The 18,023-nt window shown below is 45.8% G+C and overlaps 1 protein-coding gene across 1 annotated transcript in view; it reads right to left on the minus strand.

Moving 5' to 3' along the window:
* Nucleotides 1-17,488, minus strand: part of PARVB (parvin beta) — a 276,144-nt gene extending 258,656 nt beyond the window's left edge. Inside the window, exon 1 of the mRNA XM_033952575.1 lies at nucleotides 17,003-17,488. Coding sequence (XP_033808466.1) covers nucleotides 17,003-17,231 — 229 coding nt within the window. The 5' untranslated portion in view covers nucleotides 17,232-17,488. The remainder of the gene's footprint in view (nucleotides 1-17,002) is intronic.
* Between the last annotated feature and the right edge of the window lie 535 nt (nucleotides 17,489-18,023).

The raw sequence follows: 18,023 nt of genomic DNA on the forward strand, positions 1-18,023 counted from the left end.
CCCACCATTTAAATTGATTATACACTGATGCAAGAAACTGCAAAAACAACTTTTTTTGTGTGTTATATGTACAAAGCCCCTTTGTTTAGTCTGCATATATAAACTGAAAATATTCAAAAATTATTTTAAAAAGGGAAGACAACACTTATCCTTAACTGGATTCAGCCACCAGCACTGGTAGATGTAAACTCCATTATACTCTGCCACTGAGAAGACTTCAGAACCCCCATCTAACATAGTAACCTAGTAAATGACAGCAGATAAAGACCTGAACAGTCCACCCAGTCTGCCCATTAGTTATTCTTATTAAAAATACATAACTAAATTAACTTGTTTCTTCTTTGATATTTCTGGGCCACAGACTAAATAAAGTCCACCTGGTATTGTCCTAGGTTCCAACTGCTGAAGTTGCCATCTAAGCTCACTCCAGCCTATCCAACCATCCTATTGTTTACAGGATATCTACTGTAAAGTCTGGCCACTAACGTCCTCATGTTCCAAATTAGTGAAACTGACGCCCACCCCAGCCCATCCTACACTGAATCATCATATAAGGGACACAAACTGTACAAGTCTGTCCATTACCGGCCTTAGTTCTTTAATTTATATCATTTATTTTCCAATTAGAAATCCTCGGTGTTTATCCCATGCTTTCTTGAACTCCATCACCATTTTCCTCTCCTCCACCACCACCCTCAGGGGGAGGGGAAGCGCATTCCAGGCATCCACCACCCTCTCCGTGAAAAAGGATTTCCTAACAATACTCCTAAGTCTTCCTCCCTGCAAACTCAAGTTATGCCCAGGAAAAGGATCTAGGTGTCATTGTTGAAGATACGTTGAAACCCTCATTTCATTGTACAGCGGTGGCTAAAAAAGCAAATAGAATGTTAGGAATTATCAGGAAAGGAATGGAAAACAAATTTGAAAATGTTATAATGCCCTTGCATCGCTCACCTCAAATACTCTGTGTAGTTCTGATCACCATATCTCAAAAAAGATATAGCGGAATTAGAAAAGGTACATAGAAGGACAACAAAAATGATAAAAGGGATGGGATGACTTCCCTATGAGGAGCTAGGGCTAGGGCTCTTAAACTTGGAGAAAAGATGGCTCAGGGGTGATTTGATAGATGTCTATAAAATAATGAGTGGCGTTGAATGGGTAGATGTGAATTGCTTGGTCACTCTTTCCAAAAATACTAGGACTAGGGGGCAGTAGTAAGTAGTAGATTTAAGACAAATTGGAGAAAATATTTCTTCACACAACATGTAATTAAATTATGTGAATTTGTTGCCAGAAAATGTGGTGAAATCAGTTAGCTTAGCAGGGTTTAAAAAAGGTTTGGATAATTTCCTAAAAGAGAAGTCCATAGGCCATTATTGAGATGGCTTGGGGAAAATCCACTGCTTATTTCTAGGATAAGCAGCATAAAATCTGTTGTACTACTTGAGATCCAGCTAAGTACTTGAGACCAGGGTTGGTCACTGTTGGAAACAGGACACTGGACTTGATAGACAAATGGGATCTCTTGCAGAGAAAGAGATGAGTTACTGTGGATGGGCAGACTAGATGGGCCATTAGGCCTTAATCTGCCATCATGTTTCTATGTTTCTTTCTGTCCCAGTATGGCAATTCTTATGTTCTTATATTCACCGTCTTTTGCTGCTCCTTGAGATACCTCAGGTGTATTTTTGCAAGTGGCATAATAATCTCCTTAGGTTTATATGGGGGGAAAACATCCTAGAGTGGCTAAACAGGTTATGTTTAAGCTTAAATCGAAGGGGGGGGGGGAGGGTTTGGGTGTCACTAACTTAGAATCTTATTATCGAGAGGCTCAAATTTGAGTCATTGTTGATTGGCATGCAATTCCAACTAAATGGTAGGTATTAGTGGAACAGGGACTGTTTGATGAGCCTAGAGCCATCCAATGTCTTCGCTACCTCCCTTGGGTGGGATTCAGGGGCAAATAATTGGCAAGTCTTTTTAATCCCTTTGTTCGGTGGATTCTGAGGGTCTGGCAGGGAGTCCAACAGCGTTTAATGTATATTAATCGGGGACTTCACTTTTTACCTTTGGTATCTGCTCCAGATTTTGTTCCTGGTAAGGAGGGAGGGGTCTTTAGATGGTGGGAGAGGTTGGGACTGTAGTACTTTGGCCAATTCTTGGAAGGGGATACTATCCTAGAGTTTACTGCTCTCAGTGTTCAATATGATCTTGATTCAGGTGATATCTTTCCCTACTTTCAGGTGAAAAATTATTTAATGTGAGCTCATGCCACAGACACAGGGGCTTTCAGAAAATCAGTTTTTGAGCAATGTTTGGGGCTCCTGGTTTAACAAGGGTGCATATCGCTATTATATAAATATTACAAACTGATACAGACTGAAAAACTTCTTATATGCAGGCTCGGGAAAAGGATATGGAGAACCTTTACTCAGCGGGAATGAGAATGTATCTCGCTCAGATTACATCGTATAGCATTGGTTGATGACATCATTGGTTGAAAATGCTCACGCTGCTGGCGAGATGGTACCTGACTCCGGTTGTTTTAAACAAAATGTCTCAGCAAGTTGCTGACATTTGTTGGCAGGGGATGTGGGTTTCGAGGCACCTTTCTTCACATGGGGTGGGAGTGCTCTTTCCTTCAGCGGTATTGGGAGCAGGTTTTTCTGTATGTGAGCGGTCTCCTGCAGGTGCCCATGCCATTGAAAGCGGAGATGGCCCTGCTAGGTGTAAAGGAGATGGATGATACTCAAGACAAAATTTATGCTGTTAGCATTTACCGCTGCTAGACTAGTGGTGACCCAGCATGGGAGGGGTACGGGTCTCCCCGCTCTATCCTTAATGCAGGAAAGGTTGGGTTCGGATCACTATAGATTATCTGCTATGTTGTCTCGCAAATGGCAGCAATAAGATATTTGGGAAGGTATCTGGAGGTGGAGGGTCTGGGGGATGATACAGCAGTTTGGTATATAGGGTCTGGGATCAATATTTCAGCTAGAATTTTTAGTTAAGGGGCACTGGATATCGATCCAGAGGAAGGCTACTAAAATGGCGTGTGGTCTTCTTGATAAGGCGTAAGGGGACAGACTTAAAGATCTCAATTTGTATACTTTGGAGGCAATGCTGGAGAGAAGAGATATGATAGAGACGTTTAAATACCTATGTAATATAAATGTGCACAAGTCGAGTCTCTTTCATTTGAAAGGAAACTCTGCAATGAGAGGGCATAAGATGAAGTTAAGAGGTGATAGGCTCCGGAGTAATCTGAGGAAACACTTTTTTACAGGTGGTAGATTCATGGAACAGTCTCCTGGAAGAGGTGGTGGAAACAGAGACTGTCTGAATTCAAGAGGGCCTGGGATAGGCACGTGGAATCTCTGAGAGAAAGAGATAATGGTTACTGCGGATGGGCAGACTAGATGGGCCATTTGGCCTTTATCTGTCATCATGTTTCTATTGGCATTACTTCTATATTGGGGCAGAGTATCCATTGTTACTGGGGGGGGAGGATTTTGGTTTCTTGTCTTTTCTGTCTCTAGGGGTTTTGATATATTTCTGAAACATGGGGGCACAGTGACAATATGCATGTTATTTGCTACTCTTAATTGCTGGGCAATGGGGATGACCTTGTTCCGATTGTATTTATGTTCTGATTTTTGGATTGTGCACTGCCTTGCTGTGTATCCTATTGATGTTAAATAAACAATTACAAAAAAAAAAACCCCAAACAGGGAAGCTTAATATCATTTGATTTCAGAGAGTATATTTATTGCCGCCTTCGTATCACAGATTTCTGGGGCCACACCAAATAAAATTTTTAATGTAATCATGCAATTTTTTAAATCCATCCATACCTCCACTAGCAGCCAATGTAACCTAACTAAAGGAGGACCAATATTGTCATAGCTATAAGCTGAAAATATTAAGCTAGCAACTGCATTTTTTTTGTACAAAATTTGTGATTTCCTAAAAATAAACATCCTACAAAGATTTGTTCTATACGGCACTGTGGCCAAGCTGATTTTTGCTAAACGCAAATATGACTACGTCTCCCCTCTACTTACCAATCTTCACTGGCTCCCAGTACTTTCCAGAATCATTTCAAATGCTCCTGCCTGGCTTTCAAGTTCATTCACGGCATCCTTCCGCCCCTAATCCCTCTATCCTTCCTCACCCCGACACCAACTACTACCAGATCAGCCCACAGACATAAACTATCCTTCCCCTCTCTACACGGCATCCTCCACGCAGGTAAACTGGGTAGATCCCTCCTCTCCAAAATCACGGGCCTCTGGAACGATCTCACTGTCCCACTGCGGAACCTGGGCTCCCTCCAACTATTCCGAAAACAACTGAAAACCTGGCTTTTCTCTAGCATATAACATCTCTTCTCCTGATTACATCCCCTCTTTTTATGCTTTGTAAACTCTTTCTCTTCTCTCTTCCCATATTTTTTAAACTTTGTAAACCGAGTCGAGCTCCACTTCCGTGGAGAAGATGCGGTATATAAACCTAAGGCTTAGTTTAGTTTAGCTTAGACTGAAACTCTGTTTCTGATATGTGGCTTGCTTATGACTAACCAAGGAAAATAAAGAACTCAAGGATCAATGATCAGATCCTAATACTGGCATTAGAGACGATTAGCACTGGTGTTTTATCTGCACAGAATGCTCAGAAGGTTTTAGTGCAGTAAACAATGTGCATGCCAAAGATGGCGGCAAATTGTATTTAAATGTAGTCAAATGGATACTTATGAGGTCATTTGCTATGCCTTCCCAATGCTCAGAGAACAGCGCACAAAGAAACCCTGCTCTTACCACTGGACATCTACCATCAGCTAGGAGCTAGCATTGGGGGGTTTGAAGAGAGGATTTCCTTTGATTTTCAGTTTAAAGTCTGCTGGTTTTGATTATGTAATATGATTTCTGATCTTGAGCAGTAAGTGTAATTTCTTAATTGTTCATGTCTGAAAAGTATAGAGAATGTCTGTTAATTCCATAAAACTTTGCTTTTGTGACCAGGATAGTCAGATTTTGCAATTTACCTATTTAAAACCTGAAAATGCCAAACTTTCATCTTTTCATTCTTATGAAGTCATAAAAAGCAACATATGAATCACAATTAATATGTATTTATATTGAAGTTATACAAAGATGACCACAGAAGATTTAGAAGCGAGTAGTTTTTCGAGATTTGTGATTTTAAGTCACTTTCATGAATCAACGATTACACTCCTCCCTCCGTATTCGCGGGGGATAGGGGCAGAGCCAGCCCGCAAATCAGGAAAATTCGCGAACCTTGCCTTACCTGGTGGTCTATTGGTGACACGGGGCAGGAGCAATCTTCCTACACTCTTGCCCCGTGCAGAGCCATGCTGTACGTTCCTGTGGTCTCACGAGACTACAATGGGAGTTCCTGTTGTAGTCTCGTAAGATCACGGGAACTCACAGCACAGGTGCACAGCACGGCTCTGCACGGGGCAGAAGTGTAGGAAGATCACTCCTGCCCCATGTCACCGCTAGACCAGGTAAGGACCGTGCATGAAGTTGCCACCAGAGCTGCGACCACAGCTTGAGGGCTCTGCTCTTGGGGAGGCTGCTCGCCTCCGATTGCCCCCTCCTCCTCGCCCCGATCCAAGGCCCGGGGCCGGTTCTGGTCGATGCGGGCTGCCTACGAGTGATTCTCGGAGGGTGGGGGGCAGGCAAAAATAATTGCGAATAGTCAAAACCGCGAATAGGGAGGGAGAAGCATATATTATCCTTGTAGCAGCATTTGAAGTCCAGTATATTCTGGTGGACGCGCTCATTTGCTTCTCTAAGTATGCCCGCGTGTTCCTTGAACATCTCAAGATGAGAATCAAGGACATGGACTTTAAGAGACATCCTACAGCTCATTTTACTGTAATACAGCTTGAGAAGAAAATTGGAGCTGCTGCTCATGCTGGCGAAGAGCTAGAGGTACAGAGCGGAGGAAGGGAAGGGGGAAGAAGAGGGGGCAGAGGAGGAGAGGTGCCGGCACCTCCACCAAGGGCCCCCCTTCTGTTACACTGCTGCCAACTCCTTATCTAGAGCTCTGACGAATTGTTTCATTAGACCCAATTTGATGTGCAGTGGTGGCATCAGCACTTTCCAGGGTTCCACCAGTGGTTCCCATTTGATGTTATTTCTCCCCACAGAGAACTTGGTCTGCTGTGGCCAGTCTTGCCTTTGGTAGTGAGCCTTCTTTCCCTGCCATGCCAGTATTTTCTGCATTATATTGTAAATGCTTTCTATCTTTATCTGTTTTTAAGTCCATTATTCTGTATTTTATCTGTATCCCATGCATTAGCTCACCTTGTTGTGAACCGCCTAGAACTTTTTCGGTATGGCGATATATAAGAATAAAATTATTTGTGTTCCTGCTGTCCTAAAGGCAGAGATAGCAGGGAAACTTAGTAAAACTACTTTGGAGACCCATTAGATATGCTACTATTTTGAAGTCTCTGATACCTCCCAGCTGTGCTCAGTACTTCAAGACGCCTAGTAAGGTCTTGATTCTATTGTAATCCTCTGAGGTGATCCGAGTGAGATGGTGGAAGAGACAGGTATTTGATGCTCCTGGATGAGCTGTCAATGAAGAGACGCCACTCAGGTTACAGGCAATTCTAGTTGCCTCAAATAGACTGGTCACATTGTGGAAAAAGCAGAGCTGATGGGTGAAGAAGGTGGAAAAAGCTTGGCGACTCTTATGATTTGTGACTTGCATATTTTCATCCAACAAGTTCCACTACTTAAGCCTAGATGTCAAAAGCTCAGCATTGGACTTAGTGAGATCAAGATCTCTGATCAAGTCATTGAGGTCTTTTTTTGGTTTGGAAAGTATGGGTTTCTCTCATTAGCTGTATCACCGATACGGTAAACTGGATCTACAATGCTTCCCTCACACTCTGACTTGATGCTCTCTCTTGAAGACAGCTGCTCTCTCTCTGGAGGAGTGGGTAAGGAGAGCTCAGGGAAATGTGGCACAAGGGTGATGGATGAAGGAACGTCCAGATATGCGATTGCAGATGCATGTTTGGCAGTTCAATGTTTGGAATGGTCCACCATGCAGAAGTAGCAGTTGCTTGAGTGATCAGTGGGTTCCAGACAAATTCTTGTGATAGGAAACATCATGGCTCTCTTTTTCCTCTGTACCATCCTGTAGAAGAACAGAATTAAATTGTGGTAATGAAAACAATAAATGTATTTCACTTATGACTAATGTGTACGAGATTCTCGCAACATATTTCATATACGAATTTCAAATATCATTGAAAATTTTAAAAATTTAAATATTTTTAAACATTCTAGAAAATTTTATAGCAGAAAATTTTGCCATCCTAGTGAAAAACAAAATTGTCATACCTTCCAGAGTTTTTTTTGAAAGTGCTCACATGTGAAGTGAGATGCTTGCCTTGTTGCTTTCTCACACTTGATCCCCAAAAGGCATGCTGAAATATTCTTTGTAAACATCACACATCTTAATAGGTGCTTCTATTGAGTACTTTTTCCCTCTTGTCTTGATAAATTGGTTGAATATATTGCAAAATGCATTTGCTGGATGTCTACACCTTAGTAAAAAGTTCCTTGGCAGGATAACTTATTTCGTTCTGCTTGTAATTCCATTCTTGATTATTCCTAGCATTCTATTCCCTTTCTTAGGTTCTTGATGATCTCTTCGTCCATCAAGATATGAAATCCTGGGTCACTGATGTCACAGTTTAGCCACTCTTTGACATTCTCAACGTCACATCCTTCGCAGAATCTTTTATTTATTCATTAAGTTTTTCATTTGAAGAGTCTTTGTGAGATAATTTATTTGATTCTAAGCTCTATTTAATGTATTTCGTTCAAGAGAATGCCACACATCCACTAGCATGTAGAAGCAGTCTTTCAAACATATTTGCTTGAAAAATGTTAACACTGTCTCAGGGTTACTGGTCTTGCGAAAGAATTTTATGTAACATTTGTTTCCTGTATAATAGAGAATGATACAGGGACCGTTTACCGCAGTAAACCGTGGGTCACTGCAGTAAATCCGCAGGAATGGAGACATTTGCAACTGGTTTACCGCAGGAATGGGGACAAGATCTTTTACTGCTCCGTGGGAGCGGTGAAAAGTCTTACTCCTGTGGTAAAAAAAGTTGTGCCCGTGTCAGACTCGGCATCTTCTCCCCAGCTCCTCTTGCACCTATTTTACCTTCGGGAGCCAGCCCTGCCACGATAAAGACAGTAGGAACCTAAAACCAAAGCTTGAGACCAATGTGATTTGAAGAATAAAACTACCAAACAAAAAGAAAAAAAAAAAAAATAATATTTTGTAATTAGAATATTTCAGATTTGAAATATGTATCTTGCTAGAGCTGGCATTAGACATAACTGGGGGCTGCAAAGTCCAGGCTGTGGTTCTTTAGCTTCCAGCTGGCTTAGGGCTCTCTCTCTGACCAGGGGGCAGTTGCCCTAGTTGCTCTCCCCTAACACTATTCTTGCCATGTGTGACTGAAGTATTCTGTTGCTTGATTTTTCTATGTAGCATTCTGTAGTAATTTGGTTTGTTCAGTTTTCACAATAGTGAAGGGGATATTTGTGAAAGGGAGGGTAGATGGGTTTTGTTGATCCTTGCTCTGTATTACTTGTGTTTATAAAAAGCAATGTTACTTACCGTAACAGTTGTTATCCAGGGACAGCAGGCAGCTATTCTCACTAGTGGGTGATGTCATCAGACAGAGCCCCGGTACGGACGTCTCACAAGCACGTGTTGCTTGTAGAAACTTAAAAGTTTCTAGATGCCCGCACCGCGCATGCGCCGGTGCATTCCTGCCCGGAGGTCCGGGCGTGTCTCCTCAGTTCAGGTAGCTAGCCTGAGAAGCCAACCCAGGGGAGGTGGGTGGGACGTGAGAATAGCTGCCTGCTGTCCCTGGATAACAACTGTTACGGTAAGTAACATTGCTTTATCCCAGGACAAGCAGGCAGGTATTCTCACTAGTGGGTGACCTCCAAGCTAACCTCAGTGGGATGGAGGGGGAGTTGGCGACTTAAGAGAATAAATTTTTCAATACTGTTTGGCCAAACTGTCCATCCCGTCTGGAGAGAGTATCCAGACAATAATGTGAGGTGAATGTGTGAACCGAGGACCAGGTGGCAGCCTTACAAATTTCCTCGATTGGTGTTGATCTGAGGAATGCTACTGAGGCTGCCATTGCTCTGACCTTATGGGCTGTGACCTTACAAGGAAGTGATAATCCAGCCTGGGCATAGCAGAAAGAGATACAAGCCGCCATCCAATTAGAGATGGTGCGCTTTGATACGGGTCTTCCCAACTTATTAGGGTCGAAGGAGACAAAAAGTTGAGGAGTGGTTCTGTGAGGCTTGGTGCGATTCAGGTAGAAAGCCAGCGCACGTTTACAGTCTAGAGTGTGGAGGGCCGATTCTCCGTGGTGAGAATGGGGCTTAGGGAAGAATACTGGAAGTACAATGGATTGGTTGAGATGAAATTCTGAGACCACCTTAGGCAGGAATTTCGGGTGAGTGCGGAGGACCACCTTGTCATGATGGAATACTGTGAATGGTGGATCCGCCATCAGTGCCTGGAGTTCGCTGACTCTGCGAGCGGACGTAAGGGCTACCAGGAAAAGCACTTTCCAGGTGAGATACTTAAGAGGGGCCCTGTTGAGTGGTTCAAACGGGGGCTTCATGAGACGGGACAGGACTACATTGAGGTCCCAAACTACTGGGGGTGGTTTGAGAGGAGGGTTAACATGGAAGAGTCCTTTCATAAATCTGGCGACCACCGGATGGGCCGAGAGGGGTTTCCCTTGTAGGGGCTGGTGGAACGCCGCAATAGCGCTCAGGTGGACTCGTATGGATGTAGACTTGAGCCCGGATTGAGATAGGTGTAGGAGATAGTCCAGCACGGAGGATAAGGAAGCTCGTTGAGGTTCCTTTGATTTAGAAACACACCATGAGGAGAATCTAGTCCATTTCTGGGAGTAGCATTGTCGAGTGGCGGGCTTCCTGGAAGCTTCCAAGACCTCCCTCACTTCTTGAGAGAAGTGGTGAGGGGTTACGTTGAGAGGAACCAAGCTGTCAGGTGGAGAGACTGCAGGTTGGGATGAAGCAGTGATCCTTGATGTTGAGTAAGTAGTGAAGGAAACACTGGAAGTGGTACTGGTTCCCTGCTGCTGAGTTGAAGTAGGAGGGAGAACCAAGGTTGTCTGGGCCACCGAGGAGCTATTAGGATCATGGTGGCCTGTTCGAGTTTCAGCTTGACCAGAGTCTTCTGGATCAGCGGGAATGGTGGGAACGCATATAGAAATCGTTTCCCCCAGTTCAGTAGAAAAGCATCTGCCTCGAGGCGATGAGGGGTGTAGATCCTGGAGCAAAACTGAGGCAGTTTGGAGTTGTGGGGAGCCGCAAAGAGGTCTATCTGAGGCGTCCCCCACTGTGTGAAGATTTGGTGAAGGGGGCTGGAATGGAGAGTCCATTCGTGCGGTTGTAGTAGACGACTCAGTTTGTCTGCTAAGACGTTGTTCTCCCCCTGAATGTAGACTGCTCTGAGGAGGGCGTTGTGGCGCACCGCCCAGTCCCAGACTCGTAGAGCTTCCTGGCAAAGGAGGGCCGAGCCCGTGCCTCCTTGTTTGTTGATATAATACATGGCGGCCTGATTGTCTGTGCGAATGAGGATTACCATGTCGTGAAGTAGGTGTTGGAAAGCTTGGAGCGCATTGAAGATGGCTCTGAGTTCCAGTAGATTGATTTGGTGTAGTCTTTCCGCACTGGTCCAGAATCCTTGGGTGCGGAGACCATCCAGGTGGGCCCCCCATGCATAATTCGACGAATCGGTTGTGAGAACTTTCTGATGGGGGGGAGAGTGCATCAGCAAACCTCTGGATAGATTCGAAGAGGTCATCCACCAAAGTAGAGACTGCCGAAGAGCAGGTGTGACTAAGATGTGTTTGGATAGTGGATCGGACGTCTGATTCCACTGTGATGCCAGGGTCCACTGGGGGATCCTGAGATGGAGTCTGGCAAAGGGTGTCACATGTACTGTGGAGGCCATATGGCCCAGGAGCACCATCAGTTGTCTCGCCGGTAGGGTTTGGCGAGTAGACACCGACTGGCAGAGATGAAGAAGAGACTCCATGCGTTGCAGAGGCAGGAATGCTCGGAGTCGGGTGGTGTCCAGGACCGCTCCGATGAAGGGGAGGGACTGGGTGGGTTGTAGATGAGACTTGGAAAAGTTGATCTCGAAGCCCAAATTCTGGAGGAAGTAGGTTGTAGCCAAGGCCGCCGAAGTGACCTCTGGGGCTGACGGGGCCTTGATGAGCCAGTCGTCGAGGTATGGGAACACCTGTAGACCCCTGTCCCGGAGTGCCGCGGCCACTACCACCAGGCACTTTGTGAAGACTCTGGGGGACGAAGATAGGCCGAATGGTAGCACTCGATATTGTAGGTGCAGATTTCCCACCCGAAATCTGAGGAACTTTCGGGAGGCCGGGTGAATGGGGATGTGAGTGTAGGCCTCCTTGAGATCCAGGGAGCATAACCAGTCGTTCTGCTCGAGGAGGGGGTATAGAGAAGCCAAAGTCAACATGCGAAACTTCTCTTTGACCAGAAACTTGTTGAGGGCCCGAAGGTCTAAAATGGGTCGCAGGTCGCCCGTTTTCTTCGGGACGAGGAAGTACCGGGAGTAAAACCCTCGGTTCAATTGGTCTGACGGGACCGGCTCGACAGCCCGAAGCTGAAGTAAGGTTTGGACTTCCTGAAGAAGAAGGGCGGTCTGCGTCGAGCTTGAAGGATACTCTCTTGGAGGATGGTCCGGGGGGACCCGATGGAATTGAAGGGAGTATCCTTCTCTTATGATGGTAAGGACCCATAGGTCCGTGGTTATGGCCTCCCATCGATGGTAAAAAAGATGGAGGCGGCCCCCTATGGGAGAGGCTGAGTGCAGAACGGTGTCGGTTATGCTCCCGGGAGGGGAGTCAAAAGGGCTGGGGAGCCTTAGGTGCAGCCGGTGGCTGAGGTTTTTGCTGAGACTTCTGGGGAGGTTGTCTCTTCGCAGGTTGTCTCGCAGCAGGCGTTTGTCTGGGCATGTAACGCCGCTGGTAAATCAGGGGTGGCCTGGAAGGTCGAGACTGTTGAGGTTTGGGTTTGGGCCGCAGGATGGATTGAAAAGATTTTTCATGATCCGACAGCTTCTTGGTAACAGTTTCGATAGACTCATCGAACAGGTCAGCTCCAGCACATGGTACGTTGGCGAGTCTGTCCTGGAGGTTGGGATCCATATCGATTGTACGGAGCCATGCCAGGCGACGCATGGCTACCGCGCTTGCGGCAGCACGTGCCGAGAGTTCGAATGCATCGAAGGAGGATTGCATCAGCTGGAGGCGTAATTGGGAGAGGGAGGCTACCACTTCCTCGAACTCGAATCGAGCTTGGTTGTCTATGAACGGAGTGAACTTGCGGAGCACCGGCAAGAAGAACTCCAGATAGGAAGAGAAAAAGAAATTGTAGTTCAGCACCCGTGACGCCATCATGGAGTTTTGATAGAATTTTCTACCAAATTTGTCCATCGTTCTCCCCTCTCGGCCCGGCGGTACAGAGGCGTAGACCTGGGAGGGATGAGAGCGTTTAAGAGAGGACTCGACCAGTAGGGATTGGTGGGAGAGTTGAGGGCCCTCAAACCCTTTATGGTGCACGATGCGGTATCGAGCATCGAGTTTGCTGGGGATCGCCGGTATGGAGTACGGTGTTTCGAAACACTGCATGAAGGTCTGATCCAGCAATTTATGCAGGGGGAGCCGAAGCGACTCCGTTGGAGGGTTAGGTAAATGCATGGTGTCCAGATACTCTTTGGAGTATCGGGAGCCCGTGTCAAGGGTCACATCCAGATCATCCGCCATTTGTCGGAGGAATGATGAGAAGGACAATTGATCCGCCAGCGTCGGTCTGTGGGACGGGCTGGAGGAGGAGGAGGCCTCCGGGTCCATGGACATCGGGGAGTGGCAAGGAGAATCGGGCACCGGTGTCTCCTCGTACTCCGGGCCCTCCGGAGGGGACACCTCTGATGAGGAGTATCCCCTACGTTGCAGTTTTTTCTGCGGTGACACCTCCGAATGGCGTGAAGAGTGCCAGGATGAGTGTCTTGATCGGTGCCCGTCTCGGTGGCGGGACGGGGATCGGGATCGTCTGTGCATCGCATGGTCTCCCGAGGCCCCCAAGTGGTGGATAGGGCTGGAAGCGGTGGATCGCAACTGGGGTTGCGATGCGGATTCTTGCGATGCTACCCAAGTCTGGTAAGGAGTACGGAAGAACTCTTCCTGACTATGCCCAGGGCTTTGAGTATCGATCGGAGGTCTGGTCCCATGTTGGCGCGGAGGCGTAATGGGTTCTAATGGCGGCATATCGGTAAGCGAGGCTTGCCGCATGGGCATCGCCGCCCTCCCCCGTTCGTCCTCGTCGGTTTTCGAGGTCGAACGGCGTGGAGGAGGGGGAGGGGGCGGACCGCCCCTTTGGACCGGTACCGGGAGGTCACCCTGTATGGCGGCGATGAGCCCGGGTCCGATGGTCTGCATGAGCTCAACGAATTGAGCTTCCAGCACGGACCGTAGCGAAGCCGATAAGGAGGGATCCGCACCGAAAGGGGGTCCTCCTGCACGGTCATCGCGCTCCTTCGAGGCCGAGTGCTTCTGCTTAGTAGCTTTCGGCACTTTGATGACCACTGGTGGCACTGTGGAAGGAAGAGGTACCTGAACCGAGGAGACCGGGGCAGGCACCGACGTCGAGCTCGTGGATGGTGTCGGGATGAACGATGCCGGTTTCACCACACTCGATGCAGGAGGGGTCGATACCGGTTTCGCCCGAACCGGGGAGGTATCAGATGAAGTGGAGGCTGAGGGATCCTTAGCTGCGTCCATCTTGAACATCGATTCCCACAATAGGCAACGCCGCTTGAATGAGCGTGCCGTAAGGGTAGAGCAAGGCCTGCACGATTTCGGAATGTGGTCAGGGCCCAAACACTGCAAACAGCGCCGGTGAGGGTCCGTGAGTGAAATCGCGCGTTGGCACTTGCTGCACTTTTTAAACCCGGTGATTGGCCGGGACATAGGCCGGAAAATCTCCGCCGCGAGGTCGAAGCCAGTGGGCCTGAGCCACGTGGCCGGCCCGTTCGACCCGCCGGAGGAAATAATCTTCTTTTTTTTTTTTTTTTTTTTTTACTGAAAAAGAAAAGTACTGTTAACTGTAATGAAAAGAAAGCGAAAACGCGGACAAGGAAGGCAAATTTAACTGAATTCAGCTAGCGCATGATGAAGTTGAACTTCTCAGCTCCGCGGAAAGAAAAGAACTGAGGAGACACGCCCGGACCTCCGGGCAGGAAGGCACCGGCGCATGCGCGGTGCGGGCATCTAGAAACTTTTAAGTTTCTACAAGCAACACGTGCTTGTGAGACGTCCGTACCGGGGCTCTGTCTGATGACATCACCCACTAGTGAGAATACCTGCCTGCTTGTCCTGGGATAATGACAATTATACAGAATATTGTCTCTCTTTATACTTTAATAATAAATAAGTTCAGTATAAAATCATAACTATTTGAGGCTTATGCGAATGGGATCTGACAGTTTGCAGGGCGGGGACGGGGATTGAGCTCACGGGGACGGGACGGGGACGAGCTCACAGGGATGGGTCAGGGACGGTGATAAATTTTTTTCCCGTGTCATTCTCTACTGTACAAATACTTTAATGTTTCAATGATGCTTTGATCCATCAGATGCAAAATCGATGCCACATTGGGAGGCAAAAATTTGACTATAGACATTCCATTTTCCCGCTCTAGCGGGAATTCCACAGAGGGTTGCGGGGGTGCGTTAATCAAGCAAAAGTAAGAATTTTCCTTCTTTCTCAATGTCTTTTTGGAACTTCTTGACTTCTGGAATAAATCTGTTGTCATACCAGTCCAGAAAGATTTGTGTTCATCCGTGCCATCTTCTGATGGGTATAGGTTAAGGGAATTTTGATGCTTTTAAAACATCTGGGATTTTTAGACTTCCCAATAAGTGGCATTCTCTGAGTTCCATTGGCATTAGAACAAACTATGGCAGTAACCTGGTCCTTGCTGACTTTATAACCTGAAGATGACCTTTCACACCATGATGCTAAGGATTTGCTCAGAAAAGCTTTCTAATTTAGACCCGTTTCGTCAGCATTGTAGACAAATTCTAAATCATACTCGCTTTCCTGGAGCATCACCTGTGAAAGTGTCAGCTGCAATACCATTCGCATTTTTTCTCCATGTATCTCCAGTTTGCGAATTCAATGCTGTGATTTAAAGTTTCCCAACCACCCAGAACTTGCCTTAAAAGAAAGAACGCCACTGAGCTTTGGATTGAATTCCAATGCTTTTTCCACACAATAAAGATCCATATATTGGTTGCCCAGATAATCGTTTCTGCAAAAACCAAGCAAAAACAGCATCCGGCAAAAGTTCATTTTGTGGTTTCTTCATCACTTTTTGTTTCAAACTTCCATCTTCGCTATCCAGAGCGCAGGTAAACTTCAATATGGGTTCAGAAGTTGTTGTTTTTTAAGTCCGATATTGCTGATGTGCCTACTTCAGCCCAAATCTCCATTCATCAAAAACTGAATATTTACTTTATTGCACAACGATAACACAATTCTCTTTCTGACATTTTAAATCAAAGATTTGTGTGTCACATACAATCGTGACAACATAACAGGCAACATGAAAAGGATGTGTGTGCATTTTGTGTTGCTCTATGAATTTGGCGCCAATTTCAATACAGGTTCAGAAGTTGTTGCTTTTTAAGTCCGATATTGCTGATGTGCCTACTTCAGCCCAAATCTCCATTCATCAAAAACTGAATATTTACTTTATTGCACAACGATAACACAATTCTCTTTCTGACATTTTAAATCAAAGATTCGTGTGTCACATACAATCGTGACAGCATAACAGGCAACATGAAAAGGATGTGTGTGCATTTTGTGTTGTTCTTTGAATTTGGCGCCAATACCAATTGCCGAGTGAGCCACATAATACAAGTCCAGATAACTGAATGTCCAGATAATTGAGCTTCTACAGTATTTGTTTTCTGTTAAGAACATAAGAATTGCCATACTGGGACAGACCAAGGTCCATCAAGCCCAGAATCCTGTTTCTAATAGTGGCCAACTCAGGTTCCAAGTAGATCCCAAGTAATAAAATAGATTTTATGCTGCTTATCCTAAGATTAAGCAGTGGATTTCTCCAAGACATCTTAATAGCCTATGGACTTCTCTTTTAGGAATTTATCCAAACCTTTTTTAAACCCCGCTAAGATAAGCCTGGGTTTGTATAGTCTTTTATCAAACTGTGTCTCTGAAAGTTGGCCTGCCTAAGGAGGAAAAAAAGGCAGAGTTGTAAGAGAAATAAGTAGCATGCTTTGTTGTCCTATCTTTAATTATCTTTTAAATCTTTCCGAAACAAAATCTGAGCTGGGACAAGATTATGTCTTACTAATGCTTTGCCCCACTTTAAAAAAAAAGTATTACCTTTAATTTTAAGACTATTTCTGACGATCTTAAGAGGAAAGTTAGACACAGTTCACTTTTTGAGTTTAAAAGGCAGAACAGAGTGTAAAGAGAGGAGGAAGAACCGGAATACAGCTGTTTAACAATTACAATACTAATTTATAGCGCAATAATACATCTGGTTTCATGATACTTTAGCATGCCTGACTGATAATTAAATTGTTGGTTTTTAATGAGGGAATTGTTTAAGAGCAAAACATAATCCAAGTTAGTGCACTTGGAGATATACCTTAAAGTTCAGTATAATGCATGTCATGCCTGTATACATTTAAAAGTTTGCTATTGTTTGATAAAGTGAATTTCAGTAGGCATAAAAGTAAGTACTGTGCTTGTGCCAGCTGGAGGCTCGTGAATGGCCAACCTCTCTAGTTCACTGCTGGGAGTCGGACTCACCCTCTCTTGCTTTCTTCTTCCTCGCCAGAGTGCCGCCCAGCTTGCCCAGGAAGGACTCGTCCTTTTTCATCCTGTGCTGCTGCAAGGTGGGCGAGCGGATGGGAGTGGAGGACATTGCTTGCCGGCCCAGGAGAGACAGAGAGGGACGACCGCAGCTCCACCGGACGCGGCCACAGGAAGAGGATGTGGCCAACCGCGCCGCCCGGAGAAGGAGGGGGCGGTGCAGCATCCCCCTCCCCCCCTCCGATTTAAGCAGAGCTTTTCCGAGGAAGGGGTGTGAATCTGGGTCCCTAATTTGTTGTCCACAACCGGACTCAAAGGAGAGGGGGGAGCGGTTCTCTCCGACCTCTTTTACGGGCTGTACACTAACACTACCGCTAACTGGAGTATTCCTAACTGGAGTATTCTCACAAAGGATCACTGATTATCGGTAAAATGGGAATTGCAGGCTAGAACTGCCCTCTAATGTTTCCCTTCAGCACAGGAAATGGGGACCCATTTCTCTCCCTTTGCAACTGTGAGATTCCTCCCGCATCATCTCCTGCTACCTGACCACATGGGGCTGCCATGTGTGCTCCTCTTCCCAGCACCGGCCTCCTAACTTTACAGTTATCTGCCTAGGGGGAAAGTGCAGGGAGTGACTCTAACCCTTCCTCTATAAAAGTGGTCTCAAACCCTTTGCAGGGCCACATTTTGGATTTATAGGTACTTGGAGGGTCTCAGAAAAAAAATAGTTAATGTCTTATTTTAAAGAAATGACAATAATGCATGAGGTAAAACTCTTTATAGTTTATAAATCTTTCCTTTTGGCTAAGTCTTACTAATGATATTGTAATTTATAGCTAAAGAGACATACTGTTTTATTTTACTTTTGTGATTATGATAAACATACTGAGGGCCTCAAACTAGTACCTGGTGGGCTACGAAATTGAGACCACTGCTCTATATGTTAAGTAGTCTCCTGCAAACCAATTTCAAGCACCTCTCCACTGCCATAGCAGCTCTTCACAGACCCCACCCT

This window comes from Geotrypetes seraphini, chromosome 7 (assembly GCF_902459505.1).
Source record: "Geotrypetes seraphini chromosome 7, aGeoSer1.1, whole genome shotgun sequence".
Lineage (NCBI taxonomy): Eukaryota > Metazoa > Chordata > Amphibia > Gymnophiona > Dermophiidae > Geotrypetes > Geotrypetes seraphini.